This window comes from Myodes glareolus, chromosome 7 (assembly GCF_982192425.1).
Source record: "Myodes glareolus chromosome 7, mMyoGla1.1, whole genome shotgun sequence".
Classification (NCBI taxonomy): domain Eukaryota; kingdom Metazoa; phylum Chordata; class Mammalia; order Rodentia; family Cricetidae; genus Myodes; species Myodes glareolus.
This window is the reverse complement of record NC_142032.1, coordinates 62574629-62599370: the sequence shown is the minus strand read 5'-3', so window position 1 is coordinate 62599370 and position 24742 is coordinate 62574629. Positions and strand designations below refer to the sequence as shown.

Genomic DNA, 24742 nt, shown 5'->3' with positions numbered 1-24742 from the left:
TAAGGGTCATTCTTGTGACTCCCACTGGAGAGAATCTGACACCCGACTAGCTCTCTGTGGGGTTGCTGCTACCCTTCCCATTCTCTGGCTCTGGGATGAATCCTTGCTTCCCACTGTCCTCTCTCTAGTGGAAGCCATAGAACCTGAAGAATCTGAGAATTACTAAGGAGTCAGCTGCTCCAGACAAGCTGCTAAATTAGCAAAAGACCCTTTTACTTATAGGTGGCCAGAGGAAGCTGCATTCAGAATACATGGCGTGCTGACTCTGCTCAAAACCTTGGCCCTCTTGAGTGTCACTCAGGTCCCAGGATGCCCTTCCCATCCCCAAGCTAAGCAGCTCTCAGAGACGGCTCATGGTCACTAGACCACCATAGCCACTAACAGCCCACAGTGCTTTGCCTTTTACTGACTGAATTTCTATCCACCAGTCGGTCAGTTCGTGAACAGCATTCTGTACACCCCAACTTCACTGATCCAAACCCATTACCTGAAGTATACTACTTAGTGGGGTTGCCCCTGCATGGCTCTGGGGTCAATCTCCAACACCAATGAGGAAAAAGAAATCGAGAGGCGAACTGGCCTGCCCAATTTTCTGTAGCCCTAGAGAACTCACCTAAGTTCCCATCTACGCCCATCGTTTGATATTGTCACCCCATTCCAATCAGGACCCTTGCCTGTGGCACCTCTACCACCTTGGTCACTCCATCTGCTCACAGCAGGCTATTCCCCAGCCTGCTGTTGTTACTTCTCCAGTGCTCTGCCCGCAACCAGGTAAGCTCCATGTCACTTACTTTGTTTTTGTAGACTAGGGTGGCCTCAAACTCACAGAGATCTGCCTGCATCTGCTGGGATTAAAGGTGTGTACCACCATGACCAGCTGTCACTCACTCCTTATATTCAGAGTATTCCCATCCACTAAACCCTCGGAGTTAAGGCTGGAGAGACCCAGGGCCAGCCAGTCACTGACCAACTCCTACCACTCCTGTAACACGAGCACACTGACAACCAATTCTTATAGAACGGGAGGCCAAGATGCCTCTGTCCCCTAACACTGACCTTGTCCTGGTCTGGCTACGTCTCTCTCTCTCAGAGCCAGGGGGTAAGGGCAGCCCCCAAGGCCTCTAAGTATTAGACGGCAGAGTCTGTCCACCTTATAATCCCCTGATCCAGCACTCCCAGTTCTCAGCCCTGGCTACACTGACCTGAGTGGCCAGGATCCACTTCTAGTCCAGCAAGATACAGTCAGTAAGTAGCCCAACTGATGGCTAGGTAGGACTTTACCCACTCCAAAACAGCACCAAGAGGCACAGGGTTGGTCATATTTCTTATGAGTTAGACCTGGGCCTGTTGCCTTAGTGTCTTCTCCACTCCTAACCCTCAGGATCCTGAGCTACATATCAGAAATTCACAGGGCCGAGTTCTGGTCAGGGTTTCTGGCCTCCATGACTTGGGCCTTGGCTAGTGGATTAGAAGGCTTCCCAAGGGCCTATAGGACCAGGGATCAGTACCTGAAGTTCGTACCCAGCAGGGATGGGAAGGGGGTACAGACACAAGTGATGGACAAAGGAACTTGGAATAAAGGGGTGAGGTGGTAAGGGTCAGCTACTCTTCACCTGTTGGTGTCTCAGGATTCTTAGACATTTCCCCTGCATTGGCTCAGTTCACTAGAGTAGACAGACCCCTCTGGTCCCACTCAGCCCACAATTCCTACTGCTGCCCCCTAGGCATGCCCTATCCCTATGCTATCTGGTGCACACAGTCTGGGTTATGGGCCAGTTTCCAATATGGTCCCACAACCTGGTCATATCGAGCTCAGTGGGGATACATACCTGTCTGTGGCAGGCAGGTGACTGTAGTGTGAGGGCAGGGCCCTCTGCACTGCCCTTTTCAGGTTTTAGGGTGTGTTAGGAATGGATGTTTTCGCCAAGACTAGAAGAGTCTGTGATTTTTCACATCTTCTAAACCCATCCAACACAGGCCTTGCAAAGCACTCAGGAGCCTGGAGGCCTGAGTCCTGAGCCAGACTGTCCTCGGGGGATGGGAACTGTTTTCAGCTGGCCCACAGGAAGCAGCGATGAGTAGTTAGTAGGAGGAGCCCCAATTCTTAGCCCAGGCCAAGAATCACTTACGCATGTGGGCCCTGCTGAGGACAGATGTCTCACGGGAAACAGAGAAGAGGCCTATATTTCACCAGTAACTCCATGGCTTAGAAAAGTCCATAGTCACTTGGGTGTTGCTGTCCAGCCTACAGCAGGTCATAGAAGTAATCCAGGCCTTGGCCCAGCTCCCAGATGGAGACCCCGACGCCCAGCTCCCTGGCTAGCTCCAGCCGCACCTGCAGAGACTGTGGGCAGACAGAGGTGTAGGCACCTGCTCCACCCACTTTCTCACTAGCCCCACAATGTACCCAGAATCATCCTCAACAAGACCACAGGACAGACCTCCAAAGCAGATGGCAAGTATTGGTACCATTAATGTCATCTGGCCAAAACTGTCACCCACCACCACCACAGCATTATGGTTGACATCCAAAGCACATAGCACATACCTTCAGCGTTGGATAGAAGACAACATGCCTCCCGCCGCGATTCCTGCAGGAGAAATGGGACCATGTACCCTGCTGTTTGGCTAGGCCAGAGGGCTATAGTCTCCTACCACCAGGGTTAAGGTCACCAGTCCTGGCCCCTTAATGTTCCCCATCCCCCACTGCTCCCTCATCAATGTCCTCCCCACAAGGCTTCCTGCCTATAAATGGCTGGCCACAAGTCACTCACTTCTTGTACTCAAAGAAGTGCTCCGCAGCCTGGTTGTCCCATACCACTCGGGGCCTGTGGTCCTTCAGCGTCTGTATGTACCTGGAGAGATTGGGTTATGGGTGTGAGAGCTGGTCATAAACCCTAGTCCATTCCTAAACCCAGCTTCTATGTGGCTGTGGCTGCCACAGAAAGGGTCAGGGATACATTGTCCCTAAAGGTCCACAGAGAACCAACAGCACTCAGTTTTATTTTCAGCCAGTAAGCTCGGGTGGTCAAACCTCAAGGTCCCACTGCACCCAAGTCCTGCACTACAAAACAGCAGTGTTTGTGAGCCTCCTAGGAGGATTTGGCACTCAGACCACCTGATGCTCTGCTCTGACTTGCTCTGGCCAGAGCCCAGATAACAAGCTACCCAGTGTCTGAATTTCAAGTGCTCCACCGATGTGAGCTAAGGATTAAAGGACAGGGCTTTCTCCTGGACAGTGGGCAGAAACATTGGCTTTTACAGGCTAAGTCTCCCAGGCTTTTGGGGTTGTGGGGGCAGGAACTGCTTCATTTCCAGAGCTGAAATTGTGCAGCCACTCCTGAAGGAAGGTTTGTTCTCAACTGCTAGGGTCAGGAGGATCAATACAAGGAGGACCCAGGGCACATGGTCCATCCATCACATGCTGTATATCTAAGACCAGAGCAGAGTCCCTACTAGCTATAGGCCTTGGCCACAAGCATGTTAATAGATGGCCTGGGACATTCTCTTCTGTCTAGAGCCGGGAGTTCTCCTTGGTCCAGCAGACACAATCAAGGAGGAGCATGGTCACAGTGTACATGCAGCTGTAGCCTGAGGTGGGAGGGCCTTCGGGGCTATTAGCCTGCGTTCTCAGAGAAGCAGAGTGGGCAGCAGAGGCTCTACACGCTGATCTGTGAGGCATGGAAGCCTCTAGTATGTGGGAGTTAGGGGAATAAGAGTAGCAGAGGAGCTGCCTTCTAGATCTGAGCTATGGTTTATGGTTGTCTTAGGCTCTGACAAAGGCAGGCTACTGTGCTGGTCAGGGTAGAGCCCCAGCAGCACCAAGGTATCTTGGAGACTTGAACAGCTGTCATCTTATCCAGCTGTGCTCCAGAGGCTGTTCCTGGAGAATGGCCTTGGCTTCAGGGCACATGGAATGGGAGCTACTGTGCAGGTATTAGGGTCTCCTAGACACCAAATAAGACACAGGGACCAAGGCGAGAAAGGAACAAATAGCTCTAACTAAACAGCCTGGTTCACGGCCACCTCAACCGAAGCTGAACTCTTGTAGTGAGTTTGTGGTCACAGTTCCACCTCCACAGGCCTGGGAAAGCACTGTTGTCCCTCTACTTTGATACAAACTGGTTCTTCAGTGGCATGCAGATCACAGCAAATGAAGGCAGAGGCAGTACTGGGAAAGGAGAGTCAGTGGTAGCCACCCCTCAGGGAACGAATGCAGGGCATTGAAGTACCCTCTTCTTGTCCATGGCAGTAACCTGGTAACCTGAGTAGCTGCAGTCTTCCCTACACAGTGTAGCAAGAATCACCTTGCACTATGGTTCTGTGGGCACCTAGTTTTGGAGACAGTCTCATTATGTAGTTCAGGCTGGACTCAAGCTCACAATCCACCTGCTGAGTGCTAAGATAACAGGCCTGTGTTTCCATGCAGGCTTTGTAAACACATTCTGCTTAGCTTGTTCTCCATGCCTTTCTGGTCTTCACTGGTCCCTCCTTAAAACTTAACAAAGGCAGGTGCTTATTCAGGAGGGATATCATTCAGGAACTATTAAGGGGTTTGTGGGGATCAGCTCCCTGAAGAGGACCAAATACTACTTGGCCACCTGACTCAAATGCCAATGAAAGTACTAACATAGTTTGTGGCTTTCCACCCAAGCTAAGGTGAGGTATTCTCTAGAAGAGCCAGAGATGTACAGAGCTTGCAGCAGAGGTCATAGGGTCGGGGGTCTTAGGGCCTATGGTCACATACACTGCAATTCCTGCTTTTGTGGTCACCCTCACAAGACCTGCAGCCTCCTGAGTCTCAGTCAATATACTTTAGAGAACTGGGTCCTTCTCAGCTAGTGTATGTGTGTATGCTTGGCCCTATAGGAATAGGGCCCTATAGGATGTGATCAGAACAGAAGGACCCTTCAGCATGAACCCCAGGAATTGCTTCTCTAAGCAGGCTCTGAGGACAAAGAATTCAGAGTCAGGTGAAGGTGTAAGAAGTGCGACTGCTCTGGGAACCAGGTATAGCTGCCAATATATCAAGGACAGAAGCAATAGCCAAGGGCCTCCTGTGCATGCCTCCTTTCCAGGCCACCCATGATAACCTTGTAACAGAAGTCAGTCTACAGATACCTGCAGGATGGACAGAGATGTTGGGGATGGGTGCAGGACAGACACTCAGAATTATACTCCAATTCCCAAGCACAGCAGAAACAAAGACCTGTAGGGCTTATGAGGGGCGAGGTTTCTAGGCACAACAGCAAGTATCATACATACACATCTCTGAACTCAGGTATAAGCAAGCAGGATGACAGGAAACATGCCGTGAGAAGAGAGATACGGAAAAGGTGAACAGAGGATGGCATGGAGCGCTGGTCATGGGCACCACTTGAAGTCTACAGGAAGGTACAGTGAATATTGAAGATGGAAGAAGCTAGAATGCCTGTAGTCAGGAAGACTACACCTGAGCCTGGGGGTTGGGACCAGCTCAGAGACACAACAGCCACTTCAAGAAAGGAGAATTAAGGACTAGGCATTTCAATAAGCTAAGAAAAGCCTCAACTACATAGTGAATGATTCCACTTTCATGTAACACGACAGGCAAATCTTCAGGGACATGACCCAGGGTAGAGGTCATCAGGAACTAAGGAGACTGAGGCATGACTAGTAAGGGGTAAAAGGCTTCTTTGGGGGGTAATGAAATGTCCTGGAATTGGAGAGAGTTAAACACTTTTATGAATATATTATTTGCACACTCTGAAATGGGGGGTATGATAGATGACACAGGCCTCAGAAGACAGGGTCAGCATGCTTGAGGCATGACTAGTAAGGGGTAAAAGGCTTCTTTGGGGGGGGTAATGAAATGTCCTGGAATTGGAGAGAGTTAAACACTTTTATGAATATATTATTTGCTCACTCTGAAATGGGGGGTATGATAGATGACACAGGCCTTAGAAGACAGGGTCAGCATGCTGATGGAAGCAAGTGTGAAAATCTACCTAGACACTTTCCAGAGGAGCTCAGAGCACAGGGATAGAGGATGTTTCCAGTATAAAATGGTTCTCAGGTCTTCCTGGCCCAGAGCCTAGTGAGTACACTGCGATTAATGGACAGGGCCAGAGGACAAGACTGCTCAGAGACCGGGAAGGAACTCCAGTCTCAGACCCAATCGACAGTGGGACCCTCAGTCTCCATGGTGCGGCCTAGAGTGATAACTCAGAACAAGGTTCAACCACACACAACTCACACTGTGACACTTGGTCTTTTCTGGTTCATCTGTATATGGATCTCTGGCAGCTCCATGAAGAACTGACTACAGCTAGACACACTGCCAGGTCAGTACCAACAAAAGCTATGTTGGGGCAGGCTAGAGAGATGGTTCAGCAGTTAAGAGCACTTACTGTGTTGTGGGACAATGGTCTTGTACCCTGTCACTTATATTGTATTGCTTTAATAAAACACTGATTAGCCAGTTGCTAGGCGGGAACTATAGGCGGGGTGACAAGAACAGTAGAATTCTGGGAATAGGAAAGGCTGAGTCTGTAGTTGTCACCCAGACTAAGAAAAAGCAAGATGAGAATGCCTCACTGAAAAGGTACCAAGCCACGTGGCTAACACAGATAAGAATTATGGGTTAATGTAAGTTATAAGAATTAATAAGAAGCCTGAGCTAATAGGTCAATCAGTTTATAATTAATGTAGACCTCTGTGTGTCTTCTTTGGGATTAAACAGCTGCAGGACTGGGTGGGACAGAAACCTCTGTCAACATTACTGCTCTTGCAGAGGACCCAAAATTGGTTCCTGGTACCCACATAGTAGCTCACAACTGTCCATAATTCTAGTTCCAGTTTTGGATTTCTTTTCTTATGCCTGTGAACATTAGACATGAACACAGTACACATACATACATGCAGACAGAATAGTCATATACATATGGATAAATAAACAGGGCCTGGAGAGATGGCTGAGCAGTTATGAGCACTGGCTGTTTTCCCAGAGGACCAGGGTTCAAATCTTAGTACCCACATGGCAACTCAAAACTGTCTGTAACTCCAGTTACAGGAGATCCAGTACTCTCTTCTGGCCTCCGCGGGCACCAGGAATGCATGTGGTGCCCAGGCATACATGTGTACATACACCCACACATATGAAGTAATTAAAAAAATATATAAATAAGTAAATCTTTGTTTTGTTTTTTCAAGATGGGTTTCTCTGTGTAGCCTTAGCTGTCTTGGAACTAACTCTGTAGACTAGACTAGCTTCAAATTCACAGGGATCTACCGGCCCACTGCCCTGCTTTTACTTATGATTTATTTATTTTTATTTTTTATTTTATGTTCATTGGTATTTTGCCTGCATGTATGTCCATGTAAGGGTGTCAGAGCCAAGACAGTTGTGAGCTGCCATGTGAGTGCTGGGAATTGAACCAGGGTCCTCTGGAAGAACAGTGAATACTCTTAACCCAAAAGTAAACTTTTTAAAGCTAGGCTGGAGTCACCCCTACAGGACAGAAGGTCTGGCATTTCCACCCCACTGACCTGCCCAGGGGCCAGCCCTACAGGCTCAGTCCAGAGGGAGACCCATCATTTCCCTAGGATATCCCTCATATGGCACCTGAGCTGAGGGTGAACTGCAGAAAGGCCTTGAGCGAGGCCAGTATCATGGGCTGACCATGCAGAGCTGGCAGGTGACAAAAAGCCTTTTTCTTGGATCTGCTCAAGAGGCTCCTAAAAACCAGGACTGTCAAATAGAAAATGAAACCACATTATTTACAGGAAAATGAATCTAATCAGAGATAATCATTTTAGTGAATTAAGTCACTCTCAGAGAAGTATTATGTTTTCTCTTATTTGTGATCCCTAAATTTTATGTAAATGCATAAAATCACACACACACAAAAGCTGAAGTCCAACTGTCTAGGGGGCAGGAGAGACTAAAAACAGGCAGAGGGGGTGAGGAAAAGAGGGATAAGGACAAGAAGCAGAAAACGCTCAACATACAATATATACATTTAAGAAAACTTTTTAAAATTCACTTAAAAAAAAAAAACAGGGACTGGAAGCAGGCAATGGTGGCACACTCCTTTAATCCCAGTTCTCAGGATATAGAGGCAAGTGGATCTCTGAGTTTGAACCCAATGTAGTCTACAGAGTGAGTTTCAGAGCAGCCAGGGCTACACAGAGAAACCCTGTCTCAAAAAACAGAAACAAACAAACAAAAAATAGAGGCTGGAATGGTGGCTCAGCAATTAAGAATCCAAACTCAGTTTCCAATACCTACACACCCACCTCTAACCACAGCTCCAGGGGCATCTGATAACCTCTGACACTTGTATTCATACACACACCCCCACCACAATACACATAATCAAAAATAAAAACAAATTAAAAATTAATTTAAGGGGTTGGAGAGATGGCTCAGTGGTTAAGAGCACTAACTGTTGTTCAATTCCAGCACCCACATGGCAGCTCTCAACTGTCTGTAATTCCAAGAATTGACACTCTCACACAGACATGCTGGCAAAACATCAATGCACATAAAATAAAAAAATAAATTAAAAAAATTAATTTCAGAAACAATCAGGGACAGGAGGCAGTAGCACACATCTTTAATCCCAGCACTTGGGAGGCAGAGGTAGGTGGTTCTCTGTGAGTTTGAGGCCAACCTGTCTACAAAAGCAAGTTCCAGCACAGTCAGTACTGTGACACAGAGAAACCCTGTCTCGAAACCCCCCCCCCAGTAAGAAAAAAAACAGGGCCAGTGAGATGGCTCATGGGTAAAGGTACTTGCCACCAAGCCGGATGACCCAGATTTGATCCCCAGAACCCATATGGTGAAAGGAGAGAACCAACTTCTGCATGTTGTTCTCTGACCTCCATACAAGCGCCATGGCATATGTGTGCTTTCATATCCCCTAAATAATTTCATAAACACAACAAAAAGCAGGGCTGTATAAGCGGGTTTGCTCAGAATGTTCTGGACACATTGATATGCAAAAGTCAGCTGGGGCTGGGCAAGGAGGAACTCAGAGAGGTGGCCCAGGATCTCTCTTGGGTCGTCTAGTGTGAGAGATGCATATGCAGGGTGGGTAGGAATGAGGACCATGCCGCCAGGTCTCATCTTCATCTGGCTTCTAGCTTTGCCATAGTTAGGTCTTCTCACCACAGGACATAAAGTTATCAAATATGCTGACAATGGAACTCGCCTTTGCATCACAGGGTAGAGATAATCATTAGCACCAAGGCTGGCCTCCATATGACAGGCTGCCTGGACCATGATGGCTTCCAAATGTATCACAGGATAATTACAGCATCACCATGTTAGGAGCATCCACAGCCCATGCTGGGAGGAGCCCACACACTTCCTGGCCAGCTGGCCTTGATTCATCACGTCAGTAAACTATGGCTCATCACTAGGATGATTCTATGGCCTGGAGGAAGGGTGGAGCCAGGGGGACACAGTCCACAAGAGTTCAGCTTACACAGGGTAGAAGGGAGAAGATAGCTGTCCAGTAAGTGTATGTGCAGTGGCTGTAATGCTTAATCAGCTTACTTAATGCTGAGTTAGCCAAGTGAGGGGACCAGGATAGGTACCCTAAACCTCAGTTTCTGCTACTGTGACTGTGAGGGGGGTGCCATAACTCTAGAGTCAGGCAATGAGCAGGCCATCCCAGAGCTTCCTTAGGAGTCCTGGTCATATAGAAAAGGGACACCACTCTGTAGATCCCACCATTGGGAACAGATGTCTGCCTGGCTGGTATAGACAAACATCCACAGGCACTGGCTTGAGAAAGGTGACTAATCACCCCATCTCAGAGCCTTGGCTCCATCTACAGCTGAGCAGATGGTAAGAGGCTGAACCATATCTCCCTTGGAGAGGACTAGGGCTCTGTGATGGAGGCTAAGGTAGGCTGGCAGATCGTCCTGAGACCCTGCTTGGATTCTCACAAAAGGAGCAACTGAATCCCAAAGACCTGAAGAAGCTCACCTGCATGTCGCCCAGTCATTATCTGCCCTAATGGGGGCATTAGTAGAGGTAATCCAGGTGACTGACATGTGTTCTTGAGGAGCAGCTAGACCCTAGACAGTCTGTCCCCAACACCTTCCCCCAGAACCTAGGGCCTAGACGCTGTTCCTGCCTGGGGCCTAGGGGATTGCAGCTGGGCCTTGTCAGCAGGGGACAGGTCTGTCTGCCTCTCGGCTACCTCGCTTATCTGGATTCAGCTCCACCACAGGGGTTGGGCCACAACAGGGAAGAGACTGTGATCTATGGCCCAAGATCCCCTGTGCCATCAATCTGAAAGAATTATGCTTTGGGAAGAAAAGTCAATGAAAACCCTTGTAGAGGCCCTGTCTGCGACAGGCCCCTTGACCTCACACACAAATCTAAGAGAATTGGGTGGGTGAGCAGCAGCCAGGGTTGGGCCCTAGACAGAAGGAGGAATGAAGTTGACACTTAGTGTCAAAGGGTTGCTGCCACAGGAAGGACACTGGTGAGACTCTCCCCTTCCCAGCACCCACATCTCTTGGGAGGAGATGGCAGCTGATGGCAGAGCCACCCCCAAACCTTCCCTGTGACAGCAAAACCTTGAGTCAGACATTCATGGTTTCATAGGTTTAAAGGTCTCACACTTCAGGATGAATCTCCACTGGCTTCTTAGCAGATACACAGTCCCCTCTCGGGGTTTCTCATGTCTGTGGTATGCCCTCCCCAATGGAGTACTGTCTATTCTATGGAGACAAGAACTGCTGACTAGCCTGATCTACTACCTGTCCTGGCAGAAGAACTCATGTCTGGGGTCTAACCTTGGTCAGTGAAAGCCACTTAAAGCCAGGGTGCCTACATCACAACCTGGGGATCTCAAGGGGAAAGAACCCTTCACCCCAGCACTGGTTGTCAGACAATAAGATCTGGGAACTGGAGCTAGCTCAAAGATTTGAAACATGAGGACTGTCCTTAGACTTTAAGTTAGCCTGAGCTACAGAGTAAGTTCTGGGCCAGCCTGGGCTACAGAGCATGATTATCTCCGAAACAAAAGGCAATAAGAACAAGGAGAATGAGATAAGGAAGAGAACACATAGTTTCCGTGACAGCAGGGACACAGAAGAGCCACAGTACTGGATTCCTCCTGTCTTGCCACCTTGCCTTGCACACATCCCAGCACAAGAGACACAGGATAAAAGGATGGGAGTTCTTCACTTTGGAACAACATGGCCTGGGAGGGGCCCCTGTGAACAATGTCACTGGGCATAAGTACACAAGTGTGTATGGGCTGGGAGCAGCAATTTGATTTACCCAAGGCACAGGTCCACCTGCAGTTGACAGTGACATCATAAGAAACAAAGTTGGTGCCAACAGCAGAAGGTGAAGGCAGAGGGTGAGCGAAGGCTCTGAGCTGAAAGCACAACATTTCTGGAAATAAGGATGAGTAACCCCAGTTCAGGCACTGGAAGGAGAAGACCCCATAGGGCACCCCCAAATAGGAAGACTATCTCATCCTGTGTTCCTAGAAAGCTGAATTCTGAGTCAAGAGTGGACACCACACAGCGGAGGCACGACCATGGGGTGTAAAGGAACAGGTTCTAAGGGGTGGTGTAAGGGGTAAGCATAGGAAACTTGTCTGCAGGAAGGGGTCAGAAATGTCACTGTAGGTGAGGTGACATCAGGAAGGGTATTCTGTGGATTTGAAAGCCTGGCAACGACTGAATTCCCACTCAGGGAACGTCAGCAGTCCTGAGCCAGAGATCTCCCAAGAAAAGGCCCTAGCAGACACCAAACATAAAACTACCTGCAGGCAGCAGGGCCCGTGGGGCATTCTTGCTGTGTCCTCCTAGGTTTCTCTCCCTGCAGGTCAGCCCCATAGACAGAACCAAGGTGAGGGCCACATGTTTCCTGATAAGTACCCTAGAGGCAGAAGTTAGTGTGCAGGGTCAGTGCTCTGGCTGGTTCTGCAGTCATGAGGATGTCTGTGTAAGTCTGGCTGGTTATTTATTCCAGCCTTGGGGGAAGTGGCTCTGCTGAGTGGGCATCCATACTGCAGCCCTGACAAGGTGAGGCTGGGCAGGCAGCATCTTTCTGCACAAGCAGGCTAGCAAAAGCAATCAGCTGGCCAGGCCTAGCTCAGGGGAACCACTTTCTTTGTCTAATTGTTTCCTTTGGGAAGGCCCATGTCCAGGTTGGAGCATACATGCCCTCATCCTGCCTCACGGGAGCCATTAGCGAGATGAGGAATGAGAGGTAGTACCTTTCTTCCCCAGCTGAGCAAATCCTGGTAGGCCAGGGGGCTAAGAACAGTGTGTGTAGATACGTGTGCTCCCAAGTGGAGCAGGAGTAGTCTAGTTCCTGTCACACACATCTTTAGGCAGAGGACATAGCTGTGAGAGGCAGGTGGCCAGCCACCAAGGCCTGGACCAACTTCCCACCCTATCTGCCCCATGTGCAAGGCCCTTCTCAGATAGCAACCCTGCCTACCTTGTCTGCTATTAGACCTAGGCTCATGACACAGCAAGCGAGGAGAACTCAAGTCTGTGATGAACTGCTGTTGCCGGGAACACTTGTGTGGATATAGAGGAGCACAGATGTGTAGGGAAGACAGAACTCCCACCCATGGCTTTGAAGCATGGCTCACCCTAATGCTCCACCATGGAGAGATCAATGGAAGAGTGGTCGGATGAAAGATGGTCTTAGTTTTGATGAGTGCACTTCCACAAAATACAGACAACCAAGGGCCACTGAGAAGTGTTCCAACTTTTCCACTCACTGCAAGCTCAGTCAAAGGCCAACCATGTCACCTCTGAAGTCACCTCTGTCTTTGTCCTGGAGCTAAGATGGAGAGAAACCTTGGAGCAAGACTGAATAGAGTATCAGCACTCAGCACAAGGCAGGTAGCCTGACTTCTTCTCATTTGCCCTTGGTGATGTGCACTGTACTCTCCACAGAATGTGCCTAGGGGTTCTACAGAAACCACCAGGAAAGCTGCACCCAAGGGGCAATGACAACCAAATCACAGTTTCTGGACAGCATTCTCCATGGAAAATCACTAGGAAAGTGGGTAGTTTATTTATTTATTTTTTAACTTTTAAATTTTATTTTTGGTTTCTTGGGACAGGGTTTCTCTGTGTAGCTTTGGAGCTTGACCTGGAACTAGCTCTTGTAGACCAGGCTGGCTTTGAACTTACAGAGATCTGCCTGCCTCTGCCTCTGAGTGCTAGGATTAAAAGTGTATGTCACCCACTGCCCGGCTGAAAGTAGGTAGTTTAAATGGCTTATTTTTGTTTGAATTAGGGTCTCAGTACTTATCCCTGGCTGGCCTGGAACTTGCTACATAGATCAGACTGTCCCAAAACTCACAGAAATCTACCTTCCAAGTACTGGAATTAAAGGTATGCACCATCATGGCTAGTTAGGTTTCGAAGCCACTAGCTGAACCCTGAACAAAGGCCCCAGATTTGTAAGAATGCTAATCAATAGTAAAATTCAGCACATCTGACACCTCAGAGGGGGCCATACAACAGTCTCTACCCCTTCATCCCCCCACTGAGAGAGAAGTCACCAGTGAAGGCCAATTCTGACCCAGAAGTCAGAATTCTCAGAAGGTAGCTGGGTGGTGGTGCACGCCTTTAATCTCTGTGAGTTCGAGGCCAGCCTGGTCTACAAGAGCTAGTTCCAGGACAGGTTCCAAAGCTACAGAGAAACCCTGTCTCGAAAAACCAAAACCAAACCAAAGCAAACCAAAAAAGGACTAGAAACCTCATAGATGTGAGACAAAAAGGACTGGGGTAGAGTTATTAGCAATGAGGGAATGGCAAAAGAAACCAGCTTCAGGGGCTGGAGCAAGATGGCTCAGAGGTTAAGAGCACTGGCTGCACTTCCAGAGGTCCTGAGTTCAGTAACCACAAGGTGGCTCACAACTACCTGTAATGAGATCTGATGCCTTCTTCTGATCTGCAGGCATACATGCAGGCAGAACACAGTATCATATTAAATAAATATTTTTAAAGAAAAAAACCCAGCTTCAGAGACAGCAATAGAAAGCAACCAAAATTAAAATAAAACCATTAGAAGTCTAATACACCTCAGGAGCCAAGGGGCAAGCTAATCAGGCCAGCATGTGCCACACACATTCTTGTCTGAGAGAGCAGAGAGGGAGGAAAAGTAGAGGAAATTAACAAATACTTTCCAAATCTGGTAAAAAGCTTGAGTGTGGCTAGGTGGTGGTGGCCCACATCTTTAATCCCAGCACCCAGGAGGCACAGGCAGGTGAATCTCTTGAGTTTAAGGCCAGCCTGGTCTACAAATCAAGTTCTAGGGTAGCCAGGGCTACAGAGAGAAAGCCTGTCTCGAAAAAGAATGAAAAGTGTGAGTGCACAGCCCATGGAGAGCTCGACGAACACTGAGCACAGGTGACACAGATGGGGCTGCCCAGACTGCTGAGACCCAACAGCAGCTTGGAGGCAGTGGGGGGATGAGCACACAGGAAAATCACAGGGAGAAAGTGGAAGCAATCTTTTAAAACACAGATGCTTGGGCTCACACTATTAGAACCACAGAGCCAAGATGTTGGAAGAGATCCTAATTGGAGGAAATGATGGGACCAGAAAGGAGCTAGTCTTGGCCCTGCCCACATGACACAGGGGCAGCCCAGACAAACCTCGCACAAAGCCATGTCACATCCAACCCTGTCCCCAATGGCAGGACAACTGCACCATCGACGCAGACCTTGGCGATGACACCAGCACTGTGGGGAAGCTGCTAGCCCTCACAGGCCTGGGGTGTGTCCAACAGAGAACGGAGGCCTTCTGTTCAACCCATATCTCAGACCCCACAGTCTGCAAAGCCCAAAGAAACCTACCCCTACCTTTCTCAGTCCCAACTTTTCTCCCTTTTCCCAGGGATTGAAACCTACACCTCTATGACTAACCACACCTGGAATGTGACCCGGAGGGCCCTGGGCTTACCTGGCCCCAATGACAGGCTCACGGGCATCTTTGGAGGCTGCATAATCCATGCCGTAGAAGTTCAGCCCCAGGAGGATCTTGCTTCGCCACTGTGACTTGGGGTCTAGGACTTGGACACAGGCTCGAATCCATGACAATGGAGCATTAGGGCCAGGCCTGCAAGTTAAAGGGAGAATGGGGCCACTGTTAGCAGCCGGTAAGAAGCCCTGCGTCTGACTAGAGTCTGGTCCTCTAGGTTATCCACTTGGACCCATTTCCTTCTGTGTTATAGCAAATGCCTCTCAAGAATGAGGATGCCAGGGATACTGGTGCACACCTCTAACCCCAGCATTTAAGAGGCAGAAGCAGGCAATCTCTGTGAGCTCAAGGCCAGCCTGGTCTACAAGAGCTAGTTCTAGGACAGCCAGTACTACACAGAGAAATCCTGTCTTTACAAAAAAAAAAAAAAAAAAAATCAGGGCCGGAGAGAGCTCAGCAGTTAAGAGTTTACACTGCTCTAGCAGACAATCTGAGTTCAGTTCCCAGCATCCACATCCAGAAGCTCACAAGTGCCTGTAACTCCAGCTCCAGGGGATCTGACACCTCTGGTCTCCTCGAGAACCCACACACATGCTTATACCCCCAAACACACACACATTTGTATAATTAAAAATAACAAAATAAATCTTAGAAAAATGAGACTCTGAACACGTTACAGTTCTTTTAAACCATAAACATATCATTGAAGTACCACAGGTAAAGTGGCCCCAGCACTTTTTGATGGGACCCACAAGGTCCTTGAATGGGACAGAGTACTAATGTGTAACCTCCCCATCCCTAGAGCAGTAGGAACAGGTCTGAAATACTGGGCAAGGAAGGGTCAGTAGCCATGCAGCTGGGGCCAAGGCAGCAGACATACTCTGCCTATGTTACTGGTAACAAAGCACCCCCAGGGAGAGGCTGCCCGAAGAATCACCTCTCCTGAGAACGAGGCCCAATACCATCTGTTTCCATCTGGCAGCATTCAGGTGCAGAGAAAGTGACTGTCCATCTATGCAGAGCCACAGAGCAGATAGGCAAATGTCTGCTTGAGAGACCACGGTGCAGGTCTGTGTCTTCCTGAAGACTCCCTGTACCTACAGCATCCTACCAGTGCATACTCACTGTTGTGATGTGGAGTAGTCGTATGTCATGAGGCTGAAGCCATCTAGTACAGGGGCCAGTTTCTCAAACTCCTTGTGTGTAAACATACCCAGCTGGTCGGTCCTGTGACAAGACAAGCATACCTACCTCGGGTTACTATGTATGGCCTTCCCCAGTCAGAGTCAGATCAAACATGCTGTCTGGGATTTCAGCCTGAACCCCTTCTCTTCCCTCTATGAGGACCTTTGGCTACTTTCCCTCAGGAATGGGGGCAATGTGCTATTTGGCTGGAGCCATCCATACTCCAGATACTAGGATAAGGGCTGAAGTCAAACAGAGATATCCCTATTTCCTTGCCCCTAGAAAGCTCTGTGGGAAAGAGAGGTAAGAGCTGCACAACATACCTGGGACTCAGCCCCGTGCCAGAACCAATCCATAGTGGGAACATATGGGACAGCACAGACTCACAGAGGTCTGTGTTGCCCAGACATGGATAAGCACTTTCCCCATGTCCCCAGGCCTGGGCCTCTGCAAACACATTATCTTAGCCTTGTAGTAAAACAGTTGCTTTTACTTCCGCTCCCAATCAAATCGGGCTCAAACATTCAATCCAGAAACATGATAAGGGCTCCTTCATATATTTGAATATTTAGTCACCAGTTATTTGAACTGTTTAGAAAAATTAGGAGGTGTGGTCTTGTTGGAGGAGGTGTGTCACTGAGAGGGGAACTTTGAAGTTTCAAAAGCCTGGCCAGGTGTGCGCTCTCTCTTGGCCTGCAGTTCAGGTTCAGGATGTAAAGATCTCAGCTACTGTTCTAATGCCATACCTATCAGCTTCCTGCCATGATGACTATAGACTAGCCTAAAACTGTAAGCAAGTCACCAGTTAAATACTTTCTTTTATGAGAGTTGCCTTGGTCATGCTCTCTTCAAAGCAACAGAATAGTAACTAAGACAGACTTCAGCATGGAAAAAGCTTGCCTGTTCTATGTGGGACCCTCATCCAAGAACCCACCAATGTTTACAGGCTCCTAATATGTCAGGCTCTGCTGTTTCTAGATCTGATGGCTCATTAAGAAAGGCAGTGGCTGGAGCTGGAGGCTGGCGGAGGAGCAGCCTTCCCTAGTCCGATCTTGTGACAAGGATCAGCTGTATGGCTGGAGGAAGGCTCAGATAGGTGTGGCTGAAGCCTTTGAGCGAGAGGCTGTTGGGGCCTAGAAGGCTCGAAGCAGAGCAGCTACACCTGGCAAAGTCCCACACAAGGATCTGTAGCCTCACTGAATGCTGGGAAAGAACGCTTATCCCTGAAGTCTTACAGCAGTACCACCATGAAGAAAAGCAGGCCTCTATCAATGGGAGGATAGATCTGCACAGACATTTATTCCTTATACAGGGAGGGGACATGGATCCAGTCTGAAGCAACAAGAACCTCTTCCCCTACTAAATCACACTGGTCAGGCTGCAAGTATCCTCGGACCCCAGCTCAGAAGCTCAGAAGGAACTGTAGACAGCGACTAGTCAAAGTAGACAGACAGTATCTGCCATCTACTAGATAACAGCCCTGCCCACTGTCTGGGCTCCTGCAACCTAGAATGGTACCCCCTACTGGTTGTGCTTCTTGGAGCAGCTGATCTACTAAGTCAGACCTCACCCAGAGGTGAAGGCCAGGCCAGAGGGCACTCTGCTCGTTCAAAGTAGATTACAAAGGTCTGATCACCACACGCTTCTGCCCAGGCACAGATGGTTCCAGTGCACAGTGTTGTTTGCTGTCATCTAACCTTTGGGTTCACTGTCTCTAGGCACAGACCCCAGTGGTCACCTTAGCTTCTCCAGGCAGGGCTGCCACAGCACCTGCCCTCATTGTGTCACTGGGACATTCACTGAGCAGGGCAGGAATGGATGGCTGAGAGCAGGGGCATGAGGAGCACCTGGAGAACAGGGGTGGTCAGAGGCTCTGACACCAAAGGAGAGGCAAACCCAGCTGCAAGGCGAGACAGAACACAGGGGACAGGAGTAGGTGCGGATGCTGCGAAGACCATGGGACCCTATGGGGACTACTTTCCTGGGACACACATTATTCCCAGAGGTCCCCTCATAAAACCCTACTAAATAGGCTGGGGCAACAAGGACATGTAAGAAAAACCATGTTCTTAAGTAGTCATGACAAGACAAAGACAAACAGGAACACAGCCAACACTGTCCTGAAATGGAGCAACGCCCAGGGTGGTGGCCATCAACAGGAAAGAAGGGATGCCGCTAGGCCTCTTCTTCCTACTGTCCCTTTCCCAGCTTTCTAGCTATGTCCTTGGGTGCTCTCTAGGAATGCGTCACCCTCTTCCGTCTCTGAGGAAGAAAGGCTATGCAGAGGCTGTTGCTAGAGCCATCCCTCCCCAGCCTGTCCTGTTCTTGCCCCCGAGTCCTAGAAAGCCTGGCCACTGAGCTGTTTCTCTTTGATCCACAGCACCAGGACAAAAGGGGGACATACATGTTAGAGGGACATAAAAATAGCCTGTCAAGAAGCCACACACAGCATGACTTCCAATAAACAGAAATTACTACTCTTTGCTTAAAACCTCATGTTCTGAATTAATTTCTAAGGGAGGAAAACAATATAACAAAACACATTACTGTCAGTCCCTATTCAGAGGATGGCAAATAAGGAAGAAATCCAGCCCTAGCAGAGAGACACTTTTAAGTGCCCACCAAGGACTTAAGATGGGGGTAATACCCAGGCTACCCTTTCTTTCCAGTGATGAGTGCCTCTCTTCTCCAGAGAGCAGGATTATAACGACACTGAGCTAGGCTTCTCTAGACATGTGGCCCTTTATCCAGACACCCCACAGCTAGGGAAAAAGTCCAGATAGTGCTGGGGCACACAGTGCAGCTGCAGCCTGCAGAAGTTATTCATGATAAATCAGCTGTGGGGGACACACCTTTAATCTCTGCACTTGGGAGATAGAGGCAGGTGGATCTCTGTAAGATTAAGGCCAGTCTGGTCTACAGACCTAGTTCTAGGACAGCCAGGGCTACACAAAGAAACCGTTTCAAAAAAATCAAAAAAAAAAATAAGTTACTCATGAACACTGTGAGAGCTAGGCATGCAGCTATGAACCCACTGGCCTCACTCATTACTGCCTGCAACCTCAGGGGAGACAGAGGAGCTGTCAACTCTTAATCATTCCCCAAGGCCACCTTATCTTAGCAATAGAGCACCCTTTCCTACTCTGGAGAGCCCAATATACAAACCTTTGTCCGCTGTCCCTCAGCCCACAGGGTGTGTGCCTCCCTCCTTCAGTGGCCCATTAATACCATCTATACTTGACAGCTCCACATTGGAGTTACAGCCAGACAGAAGGTACACAGACTTAAGGACAACCCCTCCTGGAGCTGTCCCACAACTTTCCTCTGAAACCTCCTGCCCTTGCCCTTGTGACCCTAGCTGCCTCTGACTCCTGTCTCTCCATGCCCCTGGGTGGTGAATCAACTCCCTGTCCAACTTCTAAGACAACTGGGTGGGTATTTAGCGCAGGTTTACCCTACAGTCACCAGTCCCTGTTGCCCATCTTGCCTGGCCTTGTTGTCCTATGGTTTCTGTAATCAACCTAAGAGGCCTCAGTAGGTAAAGGAGCCAAGGAAACGTTGGAGATTGACCTGGCATTTACCTTGCCATACCCCTCACCACCACTCTGGACAGTATGTTACTGGTCCCTGAGAAACCCAAGAAGCTGGCTAGAAGCAGACCTGATATTTCCTATGTCCCAAGGATGGTGTGTTGCTGGCCCCTGCAGGTTTGAGGATCTAATTAAACTAGGTCTTCAAGGCTGCCACTCTGCCCTGGTTTTTATGTTGCTAACAGCACCCAGATGACCTTGGAAGAAATGTTCAAGGTCAGCATGGCTAAAGAGCTACCCAATTCTAGGGCAAGTTCCAAAACTCTTCAGTGCTGTGGTAGCACAGCTGGAGGCCAGCCCTAGCAGCTCTGACCTAACCTGCCTTTGGTGACAAAGGATATAAGTGAATTTTCATTTGATGTTGAGAAGCAATTCTTGCCCTCCCCCCTACCAGAGCTGTGTTTTAGCCTTTGTGAGGTGAATTATAACATGACTGTGTCCTGCTGAAGATGCAGGGCACAGTTGCTGACTGGGCTCCCTTGCAGAGGTGGCTCTCTAGCAAGGGGTGGGGGAGGACAAAAAAGCACTCTCATGCCCTGGAGTAGTACCAGCAGAGCCGCCACAGAAACTGAGGGTTCTAGTATCCCTCTCCACTCAAGGCAGAGGGTTGATCCCCAAATTCACAGGGCCTCAAACAGTCCAGTGCCCTGCTTCCCCTCAGATCCTTACCGCCTCTTGGTCCTTCTTCCAGCTGCTACAGATGTCCCCCTCCCTCTGGGAGCCCTCCAGAATCCCTCTCCCCATGGCTACGTGGGGTAAACTATGTGCCTCAGTCACTGCAAAGTGATGGTAGAGTTGGCCTCGGCTTCCAGGACAGGACCCACTCCAGCAAAGGACTGGGAGCTCGGGTGAAGATGCTTGAGCTGAGAGATCCTCCTCAAAATCTGGCACCCTAACCCTGACCAGATTCTTAGGGCAGCTCCCAGAGCCTCATCAACTGCCCAGGTGCTGAGCTGTCCACTCTAAGTTTCCACCCAGCTATGGCACCCCAGTCAACAATACACCAAAAGGTCCAAAAATGGCACCTGGCAGAGAGACCACAGTTCTGGAGACCCTTCTGAGAGGCTGCCTCTGCTCCCCTAGGTCTGAATGACTGATTGTTCAGTTGAGGAAGAAAATGTCCACTCTGCTCCATCCTTACCAGCTCTAGGCAAGCTCAAAGATCAGGGTGTCACTCTAAGTGCTCCACACAAAGATGCAGCTTGGAGAATAACTCAGGCTCCAGTCCCTGGACAAACCCCTGACTTGGGTTCTTCTCACTGGCAAGGATGGGATCACTGAGCTAGAGGTGCAGACCTGACTTGGGATCCACTAAGGCAGAGATGGATACCTCCTCACTTAGCATCTCGTGGTCAGCTCAGCAGACACAGTAAAGGGAGGTGTTAGTAGGGAGGGATCCTCAGAGCTGAGTCCCAGGCAGGAATGAGGAGCATCCCTACACAACACCAAGTAAAAAAGGACAAAAAAAAAAAAATCAGAGCCCCACCACACAAACATGTCCCATACATAAAGACACAGCCTTATCTACATGGTGAGCTCCAGGCCAGCCAGGGCTACACAGTGAGATGCTGACTCAAAATTTCAGAAAGTGATGAGTTAATGTAGCACCTGCACCATGCTTAGGCAGCTGACAAGGATGCCAGCTGCTGGAGACCTACCCCATGTCACCTATCGCTACAAGCGCTCACTCCTGGGCACAGTGGTAGACAGCCCTCATGCTTTCTACTTCCCAGGTTCCTACCTAGAGGCACCAGAGCCCACTGCACTCTGCATCAGCACTTCTGGGATGAGCCTGAAACCAATGTGGAGAGACTGCAGCTGTGCTCAACTGTGCCCCCTTAATGGGCTGAGAGCCGAGAGAGGTTTAGGGAGAAAAGTCAAACAAGAGGCAAAAATCCAGGCCATTCAAAGAGCCTTGGCACCCTCAAGGTTGGGATGGGGAAACCACCCTGGGCTGGTGGGTCTGCTTGAGTAGTATCATCTGTAGTAATGGGTGGCACTAGGTGACACAGAGTAGGTTTCCAGCAACAAGTGTCTGTATCAGCTGCCCACGCACCTTGCAGATGCTACATTAACTCAAGTTTTTTTTAGACATCTCATTGTGTAGACCAGGCTTGCCTCTGAACTCTCAGAGCTCTGCCTGCTTCCAACTCCTAAGTGCTTGGAATAAAGGGATCTGCCAACATGCAAGGCACAAGTCATTTCTTTTATAAGCATCCATCAGCCTGCCAATGAGAGAACACAGGCCCTGGAGGCATATCCAACCACATCCAGCTACTGTTATTTCAGACAGCTGAAGGCTCAAAGAGAGAAGGGTGTTTTCTTTCAATGTGTAGGTCAGGGAGCTCAGCTTCCATCTCAGGGGTTAAGGGCCAAATAGATAGGGCTGCCCGTGGAAGCTAGTGGATACCACAAAGATTCCCAGGACTCCCACACAATAGTTCTACCCCATTTCCCTGTCCCATTCCTGCTTCTGCCTGCTGTGCCCAAGGTCTACCCCCAGGTAATTCTGAGTCTCCTATTTCCCAGTATTGTTATCTTTAAGCAAAACACTGGTGACTTCTACGAGATGTTCTAGGCAGGGTGGACATGGGAATCCAACTGCCTTAGCTCCACTTGTAGTACCCAGGTCACTACATCTTGTCCCAAAGGTTCCAAAGGAGCTGTCTCACAGGGCTGGGAACGGTAAAGAATCAGAGTCTGGAACAAAAGCTCACCCAGGTCCATTCAATAGCCCCAGCTGGCAGCAGCTTGCCCAGCTATAGTGTACTATGTTATAAGCATAGTGAGTACTGACAGCCTAAGCACTGAACTTAGTGTCTCGGAGTCCCAGAGCTAGATAATGAATCTAAACATGTAGATTCTCATGTTGACGAATTTCTCAATAGTATGCCTATATTGAGGGACAAAACAGGTTAGAACTGCAAGTTGGCTTCTCCCACCCCACAACCCAAGCAGAAGGTAATTAGCATCCAGAGATTTTTTTTTTTTTTGAGAGAGGAGCTCATGCTGATGAGAGGTGGACCCTTGACCACCTGTTTTCCACTAGAGTACACTTACCCAGGGGTGACAGCAGGTGGGATGACCAGAATGACCAACAGCCTGGCCTGGTGCAGTGCCTCAGCCAAGTGAGTAAGCATGTGGATGAGGCCTCTGCAAAAACCAAGAATCAAGATTAGACCAGAGTACTGTGGGGGTCCCTGGCACCCACTGCTTCAAGAACATAAGATAAAATCCTAGCCCTAGGCTCTATCGAAGAACTCCAAGTCCCGTCACAGGGTTTCCCATCCACCCTTCATTGGGAATCCCTGAAGGGGACTGACGAAAAGGAGACCATACCCCAGTTGAGCTTGCCTTTCCTCATACTTGGGTATCCCAAGAGAAGGGGTGTTTGGGGATCACTTAAGGGCCTAGAACACTGACCCAGAGGAATCCTAGTTACCTTTAGGCTGAGAAACAGCACAAAATACTTTGAGCAACAAACCAGGTAGAGGCCCTGGGAAGGAAGATGGGGTAGGACACTTGGAATAGATACAGAAAAACAGGAGGCAAGAGATGGGGGAACCAGACGAGAAGGTGGAGGAGACAGCTGGTGGTGGACCTCAGGACAAATGTCAGCTTCTCTCCGTCCATGTGCTGGGAGCCCACTCCTGACGCCTCTAATGGACTGCCCGTGACATACTCAACACCAGCTGCTTCCCTCAAGGTGGCCATCTTACAGGAGTTGGCCCAATGCAACTCAGGAGGTTCTACTGTTACCGTGTGAAGGAGGTCTTCCCTCCCTCTTGTACGCACCCTCAGGAACAGCTCCAATGGCATACAGGTTGACAAGTACTACACTTGCAGGGTCAAACTAACTGGCCGTGAGACTTGCCCCTAGTACATCTCTGCAAACAGTCTGGAGTCCTCTCTGTGGCCAACTACTGGACAGCAATGGCTTCCGTCTTTCTGATGTGGCCCAAATTGAGCTAGCTGTAAGTTCTCAACGTATCGGTGATTCTAGTGTGACAAATCTAGCCACAAGGGGCTAAGGGCACTCAAGTCCCAGTTGTCTGACCTTTGCTCTGGTATAGACTTTGCAGGTTGCAGGTGGCAATATAAGTATGACACAGAGTTTTGGGGCAGCCCATCCTCACACTTCCTGTACACCACTTATGCAAGTGGGCCAAGAGAATGCCGTCCATGCTGTCAGAAACCCAGGAATATGGAAAGCCAACCCCACCAAAGACAACCCTTCTGCCTAACTGTAGGACAAACAGCAGGATGATCTTTTTCAAGGACATCCAAGACCTAAGGACTAAGAGGGGCTAAGACTGATTCAGGGGTTTGCAGAAGCCAAGTATAAGCCTACCTCATCCCTCTCAAAGGCCCACATTATAGCCACTCTGGATGCAGGGACTCTATAAGAGTACTCTATAAGGCCTGGAAGTAGTAGTGTTCCCATAAAAGACCCAGTCAACAGATAACAGATCCTGGGGGCAGCCTGTCTCTGAGCCTGTGCCTAGTAGTAGCCAATGCATGTGATTAGAAGCCACTGAGCCCAGCTTTTGGGCTGGTACACTGGGATGAGACTAGTTGAGGGGCACAGAAAATAGGCACTTGGTTAGCAGTTTCTCTCCAACCTTACCAAGAGGCCAGCATCTTCCAGAGACAAGGTTACCATAGACCTGACAAACCCAAAAATCTACTGCTGCCTTCAATAGCCATCACTTCCCCTGCCACTGCTGCCATTCACATTTTGGGAGAGATCACTACTATAAGACCCGTGGTGTTTACTGAGATGAGCCCTGTGAATAAAATTAATTCCTGATTAGGGCTGGCTAAAGTCAGACTGCTGCCCATAACATTACCTACTTCAGGGGCAAACACACTGGTACTTCATGGGGATCGGGGGGTTTGCTTCCTTCCCTGAAGAGTCTTTGGTGGGGAACCTAAGCAGAACAGGAACCTAGCAGAACCTGCTCTCATAGGTACCTGAAATTAGGTCCCCTGAAGGGCCTCTA

General features: G+C 49.2%; 1 protein-coding gene across 3 annotated transcripts in view; it reads right to left on the bottom strand.

Moving 5' to 3' along the window:
• Nucleotides 1-2166: 2166 nt before the first annotated feature.
• Nucleotides 2167-24742, bottom strand: part of Chid1 (chitinase domain containing 1) — a 38686-nt gene continuing 16110 nt past the window's right edge. For all 3 annotated transcript variants that reach the window (XM_048458165.3, XM_048458166.3, XM_048458167.3), the window contains 6 exons: nucleotides 22800-22892; nucleotides 16090-16191; nucleotides 14947-15102; nucleotides 2775-2855; nucleotides 2549-2591; nucleotides 2167-2344 (listed from right to left, as the gene is read on the bottom strand). In XM_048458165.3, coding sequence (XP_048314122.1) covers nucleotides 2246-2344; nucleotides 2549-2591; nucleotides 2775-2855; nucleotides 14947-15102; nucleotides 16090-16191; nucleotides 22800-22892 — 574 coding nt within the window. In that variant the 3' untranslated portion in view covers nucleotides 2167-2245. The remainder of the gene's footprint in view (nucleotides 2345-2548; nucleotides 2592-2774; nucleotides 2856-14946; nucleotides 15103-16089; nucleotides 16192-22799; nucleotides 22893-24742) is intronic.